At 36.1% G+C, this 18,902-nt stretch overlaps 1 protein-coding gene across 1 annotated transcript in view; it reads left to right on the top strand.

Moving 5' to 3' along the window:
- LOC131825591 (EGF-like and EMI domain-containing protein 1) overlaps nucleotides 1–18,902 on the top strand; it is a gene marked incomplete at its 5' end in the record, with an annotated part of 304,549 nt that overhangs the window by 117,709 nt on the left and 167,938 nt on the right. Inside the window, 6 exon segments of the mRNA XM_059165052.1 lie at nucleotides 1,963–2,082; nucleotides 4,281–4,403; nucleotides 9,852–9,931; nucleotides 9,934–10,000; nucleotides 14,454–14,570; nucleotides 17,445–17,635. Of these exon segments, the coding sequence (XP_059021035.1) occupies nucleotides 1,963–2,082; nucleotides 4,281–4,403; nucleotides 9,852–9,931; nucleotides 9,934–10,000; nucleotides 14,454–14,570; nucleotides 17,445–17,611 (674 nt within the window).

Raw genomic sequence — 18,902 nt, 5'->3', positions numbered from 1 at the left:
ATACAGATGCAATAAAGAAAACAAAGCCAAAAATGTCTATCAAATTTTATTTTGTGTGAAGTTGGAGGACACGCTAATTCTGCAGTGTGTTTTACTCAAATATGAGAGTTTCTTAGAAAGCTCATACTGGTAAGAAGTAACATAAGGAGAAAGGGAACATGGAAGTGTAAAAAAAGAAGGAAGGTAAAGATTTGTAAATTAATGAAGTAGATGATAGAGAAACAAAGAAAATTAATAAAACCAAAAGTTGCTTTTAAAAAAAGGTCAACACAGTTGACAAACTTTTGGCTAGATTGGCAAAGGAAAAAAGAGAGAAGACTCAAACGACTAAGATTGAAAGTAAAAGAGTAAACATCACTGCTGACCCTAGGAAATTTTTTTTTAAAAAGAGAAATGAGAAGGTAATACTAGACACAACTGAATCACAACAAATTACATAGTTTAGATGAAATGAACAAATTCCTAGAATGACGATTACTGCTGGAATTAGATTCTGAAAAAAGTAAAAAATCCAGTTAGATTTATCATAAAGGGATAAAATTAATAATTTTGAAGCTCCCCAAAAAGAAAATCTCAGGCCCAGATAGTTTCAATGGTGAATTATACCAAATATTTTAGAATTATTCCATATTTTTTTACAAACTCTTCAAAAATATAAAAGAGAAGAGAACACTTCCCAATTCATTCCCTGAAATCAGAATTACCCTGATATCAATACCAGACAAACATATCACATAAAAGAAAACCACAGACAAACATGTTTTATGAATGTAGATGTAAAAATCCTAAACAAAATATTAGGAAACCAAATCCAACAACATATAGAAGGATTATATACCATGATCCAGTAAGATTTATCTCAGGAAAACAAGGTTAGCTCAACATCTGAAAATCAATTAATACTATATACCATATCCATAGAATTAAGTACAAAAACTACATGATTATCTCAATAGATGCAGGGAAAAAAAAAAAAAAAAAAAACACTTGACAAAATCCAGCATCTTTTTATGATAAAAGAACTCAAAAAACTAGAAATAGAAAACTACATCCTCAAGCTGATCAAGAGAACCTGTAAAAAACACACAGCTGGGGCACCTGAGTGGTTCAGTGGGTTAAAGCCTCTGCCTTCGGCTCAGGTCATGATCCCAGGGTCCTGGGATCGAGCCCCGCATCGGGCTCTCTGCTCAGCAGGGAGCCTGCTTCCTCCTCTCTCTCTGCCTGCCTCTCTGCCTACTTGTGATCTGTCTGTCAAATAAATAAAAATAAAATCTTTAAAACACACACACACACACACACACACACACAGCTAACATTACACTTAATAGTGAATCCTGAAGGCTTTCCCCCTAAGATCAGGAAGAAGCTAAGGATGTCTGTTCATGCCACTTCTATTCAGCATTATACTGTAGGTTCTACAGAAGGTTCATTTCAGCCTGGAAAATCTGACATGTATTCCATCTCCATGACGGCTATGGCTAAGACTCTCCCATGTTGCTTCAGCCTGACTTTTCCTCACACTGTGGTTGTTTATCCAAAAGCAAAAGTAACCCAGAGGAGGTTTTTGCCTTTTAGGATGCCCAAAGGAGTAGAGAGGGTTGAGAGAGAAGGAGAAAATGAAAAAGGGTATGATATATAGTGTTCATGCTGACTCTGTTGAACTTGGGGTATCAGAGGGCAGAAGCCATGCTTTTGAGAAGAGTGAATTAAAGTAATTCTTCTTTTGGCCCTGATCCATGTTTATATTTGTTTAGATTTTGGAGTTGAAATCACAAAATGGGAAATTTTTTGTGGAATCAGTTCCATCTGAAAGTGAGAAAAGACTTTCCAGAGTCCTTACCATCTTTATATGAGAAACCCCATGGTCCCAGTTCCCTCCTTACCTTCTCCACCCTTCCTTCCACTTGGTGTATCTTTCTGAAGTTAATGAATTATAAACGTTCACTGTTTAATTGCTTTCAGAGATGGATCCCTTCACAGGTGGGAATGGATGTGCCCACATCTGTCAGAATGAGAATGGTGTGACCAGGTGTGTCTGTTGCCCAGGGTACCAGTTGTCTAACGACAAAAAGGCCTGTGGAGGTAGGAGGTTGAAACTGATGGCTTAATTGTGTAATTGTTTGATATTTTGTGGTAATTCAATTTTGAATAGTCAGAACAGCTAGGAGAAAGATGTTTTCATTTATGCTTTAAAAGGAACATTTATATTTTTCTTGATTGTTCTGAAAGGTATTTTTATGAAACTATGAAAACTCGGTGAAATTTTTAGTTACCAAAAAAAATGGTCTGGTATAATTTCAGAATTAATGCCTTTTGTTTTCTGTTTCTCATTATGAAGTGAATTCCAGAATTAATATTCAAAATCTTCCATAACTACACAGGGAGTTTTTTTTATTATAGCCTACAGAAGGTGGGGGATAACCTTTGAAATGCAAGTATGTGCAAATGAGTGTTCTCAGAAGTTAGAAATAATTAAAACCAAAAAGAAAGAAACTATAAATACAAGGTTACATATTTCTTTTTCCTAGAAATTGCAAAACAGACATATTTCAATTCAAAGATGAAAGTGACAAATTACTCCATAACCAGAGCTAATAACTGAAATCATTCCTGTGGGACAGTCTTTGTTTTATTAACTTCGGAGAAATCACAGAATCCTTCATTTTTATCATGACATTTTCATGAAATGAGAAAGAGTTTATTTGGATTAATTATGAAAATACCAAAATATTTTCTGACTTATGAGATGGATAAACACTTTGAGAAACTGAAAAAGAATCAGATACAAAAATTACTGTTTAGGGGCACCTGGGTGGCTCAGTTGATAAGCGTCTGCCTTTGGCCTAGGTCATGATCCAGGGTCCTGGAATGGAGCCCCACATCAGGCTCCCTGCTCTGTAGGAATCCTGCTTCTCCCACTCCCCCTGCTGTGTTCCCTCTCTCACTCTCTCTCTCTCTGTCAAATAAATAAATAAAATCTTAAAAAAAACAAATTACTGTTTAGTTGTTTCTTTTTTTTTTAAACTAAAACTAAGATACAATTTTCTGTTGATTGTGTTCATATACCTTTCTGACAGAGAACATTTCTGCTTTGGTCCTCTGTTCACATAGCTTTTGCTTAACTTTTCTGGCACAGAATAGGATCTTACCAAATGTTTGTGGAGAATTGACAAATATATACATATATATAGAGATATGTGTGGAGATAACACACAGAATAGTACAGGAGGAAGTATGAGTCAGGAAAAATGATGTTCAGACCTAGCGACATGAAGGGAGGGAGCACAGACTACTTGAGTTATAGAAAGAAGTTGCACTGAGGGGCGCCTGGGTGGCTCAGTGGGTTAAGCCGCTGCCTTCGGCTCAGGTCATGATCTCAGGGTCCTGAGGTCCAGCCCCGCGTCAGTCCTGGGATAGAGCCCCGCATTGGGCTCTCTGCTCAGCAGGGAGCCTGCTTCTCCCTCTCTCTCTGCCTGCTTCTCTACCTACTTGTGATCTGTCTATCAAGTTAATTTAAAAAAAAAAAAATCTTAGAAAGAAGTTGCACTGAATGGAACTGGCTCTCAGTGTCAGGAGAAAGAGAGGGCATTCTTTTTTAAATGGCACTGCCCCATGGCATTCAGGTAGAGCATACGCCATGGATTGCTACATATGAAGACCCCAATTCTCCCTTGTCCACATGTCCTGTTTACCTTAAATCAGGGAGATACTATTTTTGGTTAAGAATGTGTTATATATGACTGGGGCACCTGAGGGGCTCAACTGATTCAGTGTCTAACTCTTAGTTTCAGCTCAGATGATCTCATGTGACATGAGATGGAGCTCCACGTGGGGCTCTGTGCTCACGGAGAATCTACTTAAAGAATCTCTCCCTTTACCCCTCCCTCCATTTATGTGTGTATGTGTCTTTTCTCTCAAATAAATAAATATTTAAGAGGAAAGGAGAATGTGATGTATATTTCCAAAGGCAAATTACAATGACTTCTACCTGTAGTATTAGGGGAAAGATAGAGTATATTTTTTAGTTATTTCCTTTTCTTTCTCCCAATTAATAAATATTAGTAGGTTCTCAGAAGCGTTTGAGAGCATTAGACCAACATTTAAATCAATATCATTAGCAGTTAGTTTACTTGCAAATATGGTTCTTATGTGGTATTTTACTGTTATGCTTGATGTCTAGGGTTGAAAGAAAGAGAATACTTTAGATAATTTTTGTAGTTTACAGATAAATCTTAATTTGAGTTCTGAAGACATAGCTGCTGTATATCTTTTTTCTACAGATATGAATAAGCATGCTGAAGGGCTGGCTCCCTGCAGCCATCGCTGTGGGAACACAATGGGTTCTTTCATTTGTGCCTTCCACCCTGGCTCTGAGCTGGAAGCTGAGGGAAAGCAGAGTTCCAGTAAGTGGCAGCAAAAGAAGCCCACAAAATGTGTAGCATTTTATAACTATTAAACAAGAATAATAAAAAAAAATGAACCACATTGAATAAGTTATCAAAGCAGAAGCTCCTGAAAATGTTTTCCATGGGGGTGGGTAAGAGTGGGATCTTAGAGAGTCAATTATCATATGGTCTCACTTACTTGTGGAGCATAAGAAATAACACGGAGGATATTGGGAGATGGTGTTAGGAGAAGGGAGTTCGGGGAAATCAGAGAGATTTCCATGAGAGACTGTGGACTCTGAGAAACAAACTGAGGGTTTTGGAGGGGAGGGGTATGGGGGCTATGGGTGAGTGGTGGTGGGTAGTAAGGAGGGCAAGTATCGCATGGAGCACTGGGTGTGGTGCATAAACAATGAATCTTGGAACACTGAAAAAATAAAATAAAATTTAAAAAAAAAAAAGAATAAACAGATCCAGTAAGCTTGTGGGGGGCGGGGGGGGAGAGTGGGATCTTAGAAGTCTCACACCACATTTCCTCATTCCTCATTGAGGAAACAAGGGCCCAGAATTGATAGAAAACATTCGGCATAATAAACCACAATGTAGATAGCAAGGACTGTCTCAGGTCTTGTGACTTGGGGCTCTTCTGGACCCACAGCTATCCTTTGTGAAGAGTCTGCCTACCTTCATCATCTCTGTTATGCAATATTTATTGAACACTAATAGCTCCAATGTAAAACTCAAGGAGTCTTGAAGTCCCACACCTGACACATTGGATACTCTAATGCATACATTTCCCGTCAGCCCTTCTCCCTATCTTGTTTCTGTTCATTTCCAGCGCGCCTCTTCTCACTACATTCTTATGCTCGTTCTCACTGCATTCTCTTTCACTGGCTCATCCCTCTACCCTTCTCCTTCTTTTTTCTCAAAACAAAATGATCCTTGTCATCTAACCTTAGTCTTTCCTCACCTAGCCTCAGTTATGCAATTTAATATATCTCTTATAAATTTAATATATCTCATAAAATATAAAATTTATATTTTATAAATATATTAAATATATAATAATAGAAATATATTAAATATATAATAATATATATAAATATATTAAAATTTTACCATGCTGAATTATTAGCTGCTATTAATAACTATGGCAGCTATTTTGTTTTCATGTCTTTTCCATTGGTCCACTGCTTAAACTTTAGATAAATAATACACTCCACACTTCACTAAGTTTAAAACTGTCTGATACAAATTCCCTCCAGTTCTATGTTCTCAACTTCAGTATTTCCCAAATGCTTCTTCTTCCCTCTGTTTTCAAATGACAGATTTTTTTTTTCTTATTTCTTTGGCTGATTTCTCCACTTCTGCTTCTCATGTAATCATGGTATGTCAACAATACATTTTATTTCATCTTTAGACCCTACCTTTCTCTTAGTAACTTCTTACCTTCTTTCTCTACTTCATGTTTATACCTTAGAGGCTAATTGTTGTGTTCAAACACAACCATGTTAACTAGTTTTACTTTAAATTCAGGACCATAAATTTGAAATGATTATGCAGCATGACTGGACCAATCTATACTATCAGAATAGGTCTATTTATATTCTCAACAAAATGAATGCCTACACCTTCTCTTTCTTTTCCAAATTTTTACACCTCCTCCCTTTTGCCTTTATTCTCACCTTGTTTCATACATCATCAAGGAAGAGGACTCAAATACCAGTCAAGTTAACGATTGACTGAAAATACCCCCATAGAATCTCATGAAAAAGATTTCACCACTGTTAATATAAAGGACATGGTCCTAGGACTACCAAAGGCCATCTTCTCTACTATACTTCAGATTCCATTCTCTCTTGTTGTCTCAATATCTTTGCTATTGATTGCAGTTATTTAAAGGATCATTCTCATCAGCATGTCATCTTGGTCCAGTATCTCCTATCTTTAAGGTACCCTCCTATGAGCCTACTCCCTACTGCAGTTTCAATCTGATCCCCTTCACATCAAAATTTTTCATCAATTACCTATTGTTCCCTCCTCTTCTTGCACTCTCTCATTGTCCCTGACTAATCAGATCTCCATCTCTACCCAACCATAATCACAGGTAACTTCCCTCTTGCCAGACAGCTTATCAACGTCTCTGGTTTTTATCTTAGGTAACCTCTCAGCAGCATTCAACATACGGGATTAACCCCTGTTTTTCTTGAAACACTTTCCTTCTCATTCATGTTTTCACATTTTCCTGGTTTTCCTCTCTATCCCTGCCCCTTCTCTCAATGTCCAACTTATATTTCATTTCTCTTGTTCATTTAACTACATGTGAATATATCAAAATATGTACTCAACATCTCCACTTGCTTGACTGATAGACATTACAAACTTGGCAGGCCCCAAACAGAATTGCTGGTTTCCAGTTTCAGTTCCAAAGATGCTCTTCCCAGTTCACACCTTAGGGAACTATAAATTCAATGTCAAAGACGAAAACTCAATGACACAAAATTAGTAAGTGCCAGCTCTGAGACTTGAACTGGGGTCTTTAGTCTCCAAACACACTGTCCTTTCAACTTTCTCATGTATTTGTCTATGTTGTATATCTACTTATCAATTTAATCAAGGATGAAGAATAATGATAGTGATAGAATAAATAATTGTGTGTTCTTCTTTAAGATTTCTCATGAAGAGACATTCTTAAGGTCACTAAATTCTCCATTCTCTTCCGTTGCACAAAATACTATGTTTCTTTAATGCTTGGATTGTTAATGTAACTTTGAGGCCTGATGGTTTATTTCTATTGCTTAAAGACAAGGCAGTTTTGCTATGCTGATATTTGTCTTTTAAAGAGCAAACTAAATAAGACAGGGGAGAAGAATTAACTACTAATTAGGATACAACTTCTGAGTGAATCTTTTCTCCCAGTGCCCTGAGGAGTCCTTTCAAGCAGAAATGTGGATGGGTTTTTCTTTCTTATTAATATTTTGACTTTTCAATGCAGCCAGGGGTTTAGGAGATGAGTATACCTTACAAGTGTATAAAATAAAATCTCTTGCAATCTGACTGTGCATTTTCCATTATCATGAAAGAGGGGACCATTATTGCTAATGACTTATGAGGTACAGGCTTTCTGCAGAATTTACTTGGGAAAGCAATTTGCCCCAGAGTTGAATACATTTGGTAGAAGTATATTCTTACATTTATGTCCCTTATGTGACTATTTGGCTAAGTTCTTTATGTAGCTCTCACCAGACCTCAATATTTACTAACTGACATAGAAAACTTTCTTGGTGAAAACTGGTGTTTTGAGTTGCTTCAAAACCTGTAGGTGGAGTAAGTGTTTTCAGAACATGGTGATGTTTACGAATGAATTATGTGTCCTTCAGATAAAAGTACATTCTAGGAAAAGATTGTCCTACCTTTTCCCTAGGAAAGCAATATTTTGGACTTATATAATTTCTCCTCAGAGGCTCTCAAACCCTGTATAACATAAACATTAAATCTCCGTGGAGTGCTATAAATGAACTGTTACCATTTTGTGATTAGAAATGGGAAGATTACAGATCCAGCATGGTTAAGCCCTACCCCCAAATTATCAAGCAGTGTATAGTTGAACTTAAATTCTCTACATATTTAACGTATATTTAATATGTTGAGTGGTAACGATTACTACTGCGAGAAATTAAAAGGATCATTTTTTAAAGTTTTTTTTAAAGTATATATATATATTTAAAGTAAGTTGGTTGAAGAATTATTTACACCTGTATCAAGAACACAAAATCTCAGCTTACTTCTAATGGGCAATTATAGATGTAAGTATGCACTTTTTAGTCCCATGCATTTTTTAATAAGTTTACAACCGTGTAATTTATATTTAAATTAAATTACCACCAGCAGCCCTAGAACTATATTGTCTGCAGGAAATAACAAGAATATGACCCCAAATTTAAAATGTCTCCCTAAAGAGTATATGTTAACGTATTGTAAAAATATCAGTTCTCTCCATTATTTCAATCTTTCCTTTAGGTTTCTAATTTTCCTCTGTGCTAAAGTAACTGTTTCTAAACCCAAAGGGGTTCTTATTTTCAATAATAACTTGATTAGCATAATCCTTCTTTTGTTTATTCAATCACTTATAACCCATTTTAGAACATCTGTTATGAGTTCAGTAATGCAAGATGATGATGGCACAGGAGGAGGAGCACAATGACAGGGATGGGCCCTGCATGCTCTGGGAGCACATAAGACAGCTGCCTACTGTAGAGTAGAGGTTGGGGATCAGGGAGGGTCTGTTCTATTACTGTACAGGAACTATGGCAGATATCTAGGCAGTTTAAATGGTAGTAAAGGAATGCCACAGACACAAGCGCCCTCACCCTGTTCTTTCCTGTCTCTCTTCTTCAGGTGTTAAGAATGTAAGGAAAGAACCAATGTAGACACTCTCATTAAGAAGAGGTTTGTCCAAGCAACACAAATGAAGAACAATAGTGGTCAATGGTGAAAATAGCAGAGTACCCAAATTCCATATTTTTAAAAGATTTTATTTATTTATTTGAGAAGAGAGAGCAGGGGGAAGAGCAGAGGAAAAGGGACAAGCAGACTCTGTACTGAGAGCGCAGAGCCTGATGCCGGCACAGGATCTCACAACCTGAGATCATGACCTGAGCTGAAATCAAGAGTTGGATGCTCAACCAATTGGACCACCAAGGCAACCCACCAATTCCGTATTTTAACATTGATTCGAAGCATTCTTTATTTCTCATTTCCTCATAAGAATATGATGGATTATAGTGCCTGTGTGCCCAGGACAGTTGGTATCCATATGATGAGACCTAAGTCCCCCCAAATGCTTCCAATTAGTAGCATGTACTGGGATCAGCAAATTGTTTTTCAAAGTAATCGTATGTTTATATAGTAAGCGATGCTCATGAGCATCAAAGCTGATTAGCACATCAGCATGATACTAGTTACATATGATCAGCTCATTCATTGCTTTTGTGTTCCCGCTTTTGTTCTAAAGCTATTTTTAACAGTATTTTCATGTACTTATAGCCTCTAAAAAGGACAGATAATAACATACCATTAGCTGGAGAACAGATGTGTCAATTGGCATACAACCTATTTGCGTTCTGATCATTGATTCAATATGCATATTTTTTAATATCCTAGAAATACTATAAATTCCCGAGGTAACTGTCTTTCAACAAGAGTGTAATAACCACTGGTGGACTCATTACTTTTTTGTATCACTTCATCAATTTAACATTATTTACAGGTTTATTAGTATTTCAGTGTGGTATAGTCATTTACAATGACTAATAGTTTTTAGACTTTTATTTTTATATGTGTAGAGTGTTGATAAATTTCCAATGAAGTTTGTCATCCTCTTAACAGAGAATGTACCCATTATTGACAGATATTCAGGTTTCTCTGTTGTTATGCTAATAACTCTCTTTTGTTTGTTTTGGAAAGGGTTTGTATTGGAAATTGTCAATAGCTGTGAAAAGAACAATCATGGTTGTTCCCATCATTGTGAACATGTAGTTGGGCAGGGGGGTGGGGGGATTTTTCCTGCAACCGTAGATACCAGCTTAATTCAGATGGGAAAGCAGGCATAGATAATGTATGATAAATGTCATCTTCAGAATTTGCCCAGGATTCATTTAGCCCTTTCCTCTCTAATACATACTTACAGCTGTAATATGAAAATTGCAAGAAGTAAATGGAATGGTATCTCTGGCTACTGGACAAATGCAAAAGAAAGATTACTTGAGAGAAGACATCATTACCTTTAGACAGTTACTTTGAAGTTAAAGGAGATTTGAAACATGCTAACAAAATATATGGATTTAATAGTTTATGTCATGAAAATATTGCAAGGCCTACCAAACCATGTAATGTAATTTGTAATTCAAACAACACACATACCCTACTCTACCTCAAGCAGAAACGAAACAATCTGCATTGATTTTTTTTTTTTTTTTAAATTTTTGATGATTTGGGTGCATGTTCAACTTTGATATGGCAAGTAGCTACATTCCAAAAGAAAACTTTAAAAGATATTATTCTTTGGAAATCCAAATTCAAACCCATTCTTAGTGTATAACTTTTCCAACATATTATTAGAACTTTTATCATATGGGAAACTAAGAATAAACTCCACCCTAACATTGTTACATATGAAATGTTTAATCTAGAGCTTCTGAGAAAAAAGAATATCTGCTAAAAATAGGGATAGATTGTATTACCATGTGTTTTGGTTCAGAGAGGATCTATAAGCCCTTAAAGTGATTTGCCATTATTCAGGAATTCTGATACCATATTAGCTTGTTTTCTTTTTTGATACTTTAAGTCACCATTCTTAAAAATCTTAATATGATTATTTAAAAATCTTTGACCATTTCATACTACTCAATATGTAGAGACAAATTGAAGTATCATAAAAGAAGAGGTGAATTTCTGAGGTCTAAGTATTTGAAATCTTTTTTTTTTTTTTTTTTTTTTTTTGCACTATAATGTGACAGAGTGAACTTAAAGTGATCTTGAACTATTCTGGCTTCATAAATTATTTAACCAAAACAATGTCGTTATATGTATTTCTTTTTTTTTTTTAAGATTTTATTTATTTATTTGATAGAGACACAGTGAGAGAGGGAACACAGGCAGGGGAAATGGGGGAGAGAAAAGCAGGCTTCCAGCTGAGCCCGATGTGGGGCTCGATCCCAGGACCTTGGGATCATGACCTGAGCTGAAAGCAGAGGCTTTAACTCACTGAGCTATCCAGGCGCCCCGTTATATGTATTTCTTTTTTTTTTTTTTTAAATTTTTTTTAATTTATTTAACAGACGGAGATCACAAGTAGGCGGAGAGGCAGGCAGAGAGAGGGGGAAGTAGGCTCCCCGCTCAGCAGAGAGCCCAACGTGGGGTTCGATCCCAGGACCCTGGGACCATGACCTGAGCTGAAGGCAGAGGCTTAACCCACTAAGCCACCCAGGCGCCCCCGTTATATGTATTTCTTGATCCAACATTGTTTTCTGCATTTTTCCCAGTCTATGGTGGTTAACTTAAGGAAACCAGTTGCTTCGCTTGCCAATTTTTATGTAATGAAAAATAGGTTTATATTTTTCTATCTTGCTAATGTTTTTATCTCTGAAAAATATAAAGGGCTTTCTTCTTTCCTCCCTCCTTCCCTCCCTTTGTTCCTTCTTACCTATCTTCCTATTTTGACTATTGAATAAGAGAAACTGGAATTTTGCTAAACCTCTGCAACTTACAACCTGGTCTTTCCTTATTCTTTGAAAAGTACAATTCAGTAAAGCTTTTATTTATAGCTAAAAAAAAAAAAAAATCTGCCAGGGTCAAAATGTGAAGTAGTGCATATTTACGATATTTCAGCAGTCATCATGATGTTATGTTGTTTATGGCTCAAGTTTATTTCACTTCTAACAACAAATAATACACATTCCTTAAGTCCAAATGTTCATTAGAGTAAAGGCAATGATTTGTTCAGAGTATACATATACATACTTTGTTTATTTGCCTGAGAACAGATTAAAGCCATGGATGCTTTGTATAAACATTCATGCATAAAGGAAATTAAATAATTTTTAGCTTATTTCAAGATTAACTTTTTAAAATATATTTGAATATACAAATAAATGTGAAAATTAGTCATCCAATCTGAAAATGTTCAGCCTTACCCAAATGCAAATTTTATTAGGGCTAAAACTTAGAGATGTGTTAATATAATTTGAAAGGCAACTTTCTAAAATGTGAGCATCTGACCAGCAATAAGCTCACTACATTTAATAATTGGCAATTATTAGAAAATATTTGTTTAAGATTTATTTATTTATTTATTTTAGAAAGACCATATAAGCAGGGGGAGGGGCAGAGGGAGAGGGAGAGAATCTCAAGCAGACTCCCCCACCCCCACCTCTGGGGCTCCCAGTGCAGTGCCTGATCCCATAACCCTGAGAACATGACCTGAGTCAAAATCAAGAGTTGGCCACTTAACTCACTGAGCCACCCAGGCACCCCTAGGAAATACTTTTTTTAAAATTTCTAACCTTTGGAGCTTTATTCAGCAGTTATATATGAAGAACAAATACAGAAACTCAAGTTCTTTTACGGTTTACTTTTGATGCTTTTCTGAAATTAGAGCTAAAATGTCAAATTGTTTTGCTTGGTTACAATTGATGTTCTGTTTTTTATTAGGGCTCAATTTTTATGTACAGGTGAATTTCTCTGTTACATTGCAATATCTGGCATATTGACCTGTGTAGGAAAGAATAGACATGAGGAAAATCGAAAGGGAAAAATAAGCAAGCAAAATCTCACCAAATAAGATTTAAAAAAAAATCAAGAAATTTGGAAAACAGGTGATGCAAAAGTTGAGGAGAGAAGGCATTTTAAGAAAGGCTTATGGTGTAGAAAGGATGGGGTTTCAGGTGAGTTCCAGACTGAGAGTGTTATAGATTAGACAAGTTAGAAATAACCCCACACGAATGATAATAGAAGAAGAATTTGAAATGGATCATAAAATGATAGTCAGACTGAGGAACTAATTTTCCAGTTATATGATGTGGTTTTGCTCCTTGCTAGTTGAGAACAGGGAATCCTGAGACCGGGATGTTTAGGCTCTAGTGGTACCCGAGAAGACTTTAAAAAAATCTTGAAATTAAAAAAAAAAAAAAAAGCAAAAAACCGTAAAGGACAATGTTTTAGATGAAATGAAACTGAGTTTTTAAAAAGAGTTTTGGTTCCCTATATCCATGCTCCTTAATCAAAGGACAAAGGAAGGTTTAATATTTTTAAAAAGGCAAAAATATCATCTAGAATTTTGTGAGCAGCACTACTTATGACATTTGGCAGGAGGAAGAGTATTTTATGTCCAAATGACCCTCATTTAGATATTTTATGGTGACCCTTCACCTTGGCTGATTGATTGCATTTTTCTCTCTCTCTTTTTTCTTATCTGCATTTCTTACACTGGTACCCTTTCCAAGGTTAATTGAGACACTGAACTTTTATATCTGCGGCTGTTCATGTAGTTACAGAACAGTGAAATTTAGTAAAGTCAGGGCTGCAGGCTACTCAATTTTACAGCTCAACAAACAGAGGGAGTCAAACTGAACCAAGGATAGCCAAAAATCCTGACCAGACAACCCCAAGTGTCTACCTAAGGAAAAAGGGGGCAAAGAGTCTGTCCCTACTCCTTAGCCAATTATGTTAGAAATGATCACCACAAAATTATTTTGTAGCTGTAAGCTTTCAATTTGACACCTTCTGATGCATGTTTAATTTCCTCCAGACAATTATGTCTTAGGAAACAACATTCAGGATTGTAGAATTCTAGAGTAGTGGTGTCAAAGGAGACTTAAAGACCATCACTTAGAAAAGTGTTTATCTGATAGGACATGCCGGGGTAATGGTGTCACTGGTGATGTTAAAACCCCCCAGACTCCACTCATCCATCGAGTCAAAGCATCATCAAAGAGTTCAAGCAAATGCCCTGAAATATTCCATCATTTAAAATATGATATTTACAGTTATTTTCTGCCCTCTGTCTGAATTGTAGTTACCCCTTCTCTTGCCAATCTCATGGATTCCTTTTGCTTGGGAATGCTCTTTCTTCTGAAGTTCTAGAAGAGCTAACACGTTACGAAGGCTAAGACTACCTCCTCTTTGCAGCTATGAAATGATCACTAAATGGAATTTTTTTGCTCTTCTAAAGTTGTTTTTGTTGTTGTTATTCTGCAGGTTCTCTGTTGATTCAGTCAGATTGCTTTTTAAACTGGGAAAATAGCAGATACCTCTCTTCATTTGGAGATTATTTACATATTTTAAAAATAAACAACAAGCATAGGAGAAGCATGCAAGAACCATAAATCTAAATTTGGGCCTCAGTCTTTTTGTGTTATAGTTTCTTTGATGTTTGTACTGCATAACCTGAGAAACAGAAAATGATTAGGAGAACAGTTGTAACTTGAAAGTGTGGCTTATGGGCACTTCTCTTGGTTGGTTCAACTCCTAACTCTTAAATAATAGAAATGTCCTTGTTCTCTGCAGACCCTGATGAATGTGAGAGTGGAGAAGCCTGCTGTACCCAACTCTGCATCAGCTATTTAGGATGCTATAAATGTCAATGTCAGGAGCGCTTTATCAGTTCTGATGGTGGCAGATATTATGGTAAATTCCTGAGATCTAACATGAAATCATTATGTGACGGGCCAATCCATGCAGGAAGAATATCTGAGGCCAAGGGTTAGGGGAAGAAAGGGAAGATTCTGACACTAAAGGCACTTGGATTTTATGTGGTTCTACCATTTACTATTGTGTGAACTTGGGTGACCTAACTGGTCTGAGCCTCAGGTCCCCATCAGTAAAGTGAAGACAATAATAGGATTAGTGGGTAAGTCAAGTAAAGTAATAAATATAAAGTGCCTAGTATGGTGATTGACATCAAAAAATCACTCCACTAAAAGTAGTTATTATTATCATAATATTCATTGGCCCATAATCCCTTTTACCTAATTTAATACATATAGACAAGTGAGAGATTTGGGCAAGCCATAGCACACTGCCATAGGAATCACTCACGGCAAACTTCACTGGAATTACAGTTGGTTCCTGAAAGTCATTTTAATTAAGGAGTCATAGTAAAAGGATTGCCAATGCATGAGCCACAGTCCAAATCCATACTGGAATCCTTTACATATCTGATATTAATCTAGATAATGTAAGTTTTAAGATGAATCATTTTATAATCTTCTAACTTATTTGTTAAAATTGGTTCACTTACTATTCAGACGATTTCTTAATCATATATATGTGTGATTTAGATGTATGTATATGATATATGATGATATGTATGTATGTGTGATATATGATGTATGTTATGTATGATATATGATAATATATGATATATATATGATATATAAGTATCATGGGAAATTCAGTGAGTAGTATCAAGTCTCCTTTTTTATACTATTAAGAATGGTTCAGGGGCGCCTGGGTGGCTCAGTGGGTTAAGCCCCTGCCTTCCGCTCAGGTCATGATCTCAGGGTCCTGGGATTGAGTCCCGCATCGGGCTCTCTGCTCAGCAGGGAGCCTGCTTCCTTCTCTCTCTCTCTCTCTGCCTGCCTCTCAGTGTACTTGTAATTTCTCTCTGTCAAATAAATAAATAAAATCTTTAAAAAAAAAAAAAAAAAGAATGGTTCAGGGGTGCCTGGGTGGCTCAATGGGTTAAAGCCTCTGCCTTCAGCTCGGGTCATGGTCCCAGGGTTCTGGGATCGAGACCCGCATCGGGCTCTCTGTTCGGCGGGGAGCCTGCTTCCTCCTCTCTCTCTCTCTCTCTCTGCCTGCCTCTCTTCCTACTTGTGATCTCTGTCTGTCAAATAAATAAATAAAATATTTTTTAAAAAATGGTTCATGTAAGTCATTGCTCTAATTTATTTCTTAAAGTTTATCTTAAATACAGAACCTTTTAATTTCATTTATGATCATTATTACCATTATTTTGAACCAAGTTTTTTTTTTTAATTTTTAATTTTTTATAAACATATATTTTTATCCCCAGGGGTACAGGTCTGTGAATCACCAGGTTTACACACTTCACAGCACTCACCAAAGCACATACCCTCCCCAATTGAACCAAGTTTTTTAAAATAAAAGTAAAGGTTAGAGAATTGATATCCATTTCAATAACAATAAAATTATGTATGAAGGTTTTAATGCCTCAGAGAGAATAGTATTTCTTTGCTTAAAGAAACAAATTACTGCGTTCTGTTGAGAATGATAGATATGTTTCTTCATATAGATAGCCAAGCTCCCCAGCCTTGCAATGCGGATTACAGCAAAGAATACAAAACTATATATTCTAAACACAGTAGAGTATATTACCATTTACCACCTTCCATCCAATTAACGGGGCCAAAAAAAAAATTGAATTTCACGTACCATCTGCTTTTAAATACAGTGAGCCAAGAGATGATTGTATGGCGTGAATGTACATACTTGGGTACACATATCCAAATGGAAAAGGTATCCAAAATCTGAAGCAAAACTTAGAAACTCAGCTTGGTAAATGATATTTTAGTATCATTAACGCATTGACCAAAGTCTGGGTTCAGATGTGGACACACATCATCAGTAAGTCAAATGAGATCAAGGACTGGGGTTTTTCCATCTTAAAATTCTCTACAAGCCTTGTACAGCATTACACATGAAATAAATGCTTCACCATAGATACTGAATAATTCAAGAGTGATGAACATTCTATAAAGTGATACACTCAGACCATTGACTTTCTCTTAAGTTGTAAATTCTTCATCAAAATCTTGCAATCAAGGTTTCAGGAAGAACTTGTCTATATAGATGAACTATATTAAACTTGGAAATGAGTGGAAGAAAAATAATTGGCAGGGTATAATTGAGGAAGAATTTGGGAACAATGTCTTCTATATGGCAAAACCATGTTATTGACTAACAAAGGTGACAAGGGGAATACAAGTATGTCCGTGAGTTTATAATGTCTATTTTATCTCTCAACACCTAAAAACTGGCATTGTTTAAATTTTCCTAGATGTGGCTGAGTGTCTACATGTCAGCATAGTCTGTGACCAGCTGTGTATGAACTCAGTGGGGACATAGGATTATCACTACGGAGAAAGCTGCAGAATTGGAAGTGATGGAAAAACTTACATGTGTAAGTCGCTGTGAAGAATTGTGTTATTATCTCTTCTAAACTACTTCAACTCTCATCTTGTTCTTGAACAATGGAGACCACATACCCTTAACTCAACCTGACCTCCCCTTTCTGTCTGCACAGACTGAGCTCTTCTTTTTCCCTTTGTTCAATCTTCTGCGGTTTCAACTTGGTGCTTGCTGCTTCTCACCTGCATGTACAAGTCTTCGAAAATGCCTTCTCAAAGAGTTGTACCTTCCAGTCACTGCCAATGGCTGTCTGGTTCAAACTCTCTAATTTCTCTCATCAACCCCTACTCCATTTTTCCTTCTTTTAACCAGGATGGTGAATTCAGGCATTTTTCTGTGTGCCCTTAGCCTTAGATGATGGTGAGCTGGAAGAAGAAGAAGAAGAATTAGAATTTGTAAGGTTTCCAGTCCTTCTATTCAAGAGCCCACCTCAATGGCTTCATGATGTCTCCACCTCTCTGCCTCCCACCCATGAAGATAAAGAAGATGAGGAGGGTGAGGAAACATGTATTTGAGGAGAACTGCTTTGAGCAAAACTGGTGAGTTAAAGATTTTATTTCATTATACTCACCTCTTTATTTTTAGGTTATTCTCATAAATTCTCTTATAGGCAATTTCACTATCAATATTTAATATCATTGGATGCTTTAACATGATAACAAAAAAAGTGGAGCCAAAGTTACTTCTTCACTGCTTCCTTTCAAATTCACCATCTTATACTTGTCTTCCTTTTGCACAATAAAGGGGGCTGTTAAAAGGTATATAGTGAAATAGAGCTGGACACTATCTTTAAATTAGCATAACAGGGAAAAGATTGGATTGGGACCTTGTAGTTCTTCTTCTAACTATTAAAACTCCACTAAAAGTCACTAGTATGTAGTTGAAATTTACCTCGAATAGCCTTAAAATCTAGATTCTTTCTACATATTAAAATGCCAAGAAGCAATTGTTCATTATGCTGAAGTGGACCAAGAAAAATATCTTTAAAAATGGGAGCAGTTTCTCTTATACATCCACGCAACAGAACTGAAGCATCAAATCACTTCTGATCAAAATAAATTAGCATACCCTCTCTCAAAAGTAACAGTTTGCAGCCGTCTGCTGCCTCTTTTTTCTTTTCTTTGTAAAACAGAACTGCTCTTTTTGTTCTCCCTCTATTTGTGGTATTTTAACACTATCAAAGCTGGACGATTGCTCTAGAAAGAGCTGGTTAAAATGGCAGACATTTTTATGCTATGGTCAGTCCATAATAATAATTATAATTATCAAGAATAATATCAACAAATGTGTCTGCATAAAAATGGAAATGCTATGTTGTTTCTTAATTAAAAATCCTGATTCTTTAGCTACTCAAAGTCAGAAGAGAAACAGAGTAGAGACCTTGCTAAATGTGACAGGCTTTCCATTAGGAAGTCTGAAAGACCCACCTAGAAATAGGAGCAAAACTTGAAATGGAAAGTTCCTTAAAACAATTGAAATCAAATCTCTCCATTCAAATTAAAGTAATTTCCCTGAAGAGTAGAAAGGAAAATCACATTATAGTACATTTATACAATAGAAAACTACACAGACATTAAGAAATAAACTAGCATGCACACAATGTGTGTAAGTTTCACAAAATTTCTACTGAATGAAAGAAGTTTGATACCAAAGATGGCTTTATATAAAGTTCATTTATATGAAGTTCAAAAATAAGAAAAAAATAATCTGTAGTGATAGAAATCAAGATAGTGCTCAGTTTGTGAGGCTAATGATTAAGAAATCATCAGCTCACCCTTGAGTTTTTGTAATGTTGGTAATGATCTA

This window comes from Mustela lutreola, chromosome 2 (genome assembly GCF_030435805.1).
Source record: "Mustela lutreola isolate mMusLut2 chromosome 2, mMusLut2.pri, whole genome shotgun sequence".
NCBI lineage: Eukaryota > Metazoa > Chordata > Mammalia > Carnivora > Mustelidae > Mustela > Mustela lutreola.
This window is presented reverse-complemented; position numbering and strand designations above follow the sequence as displayed.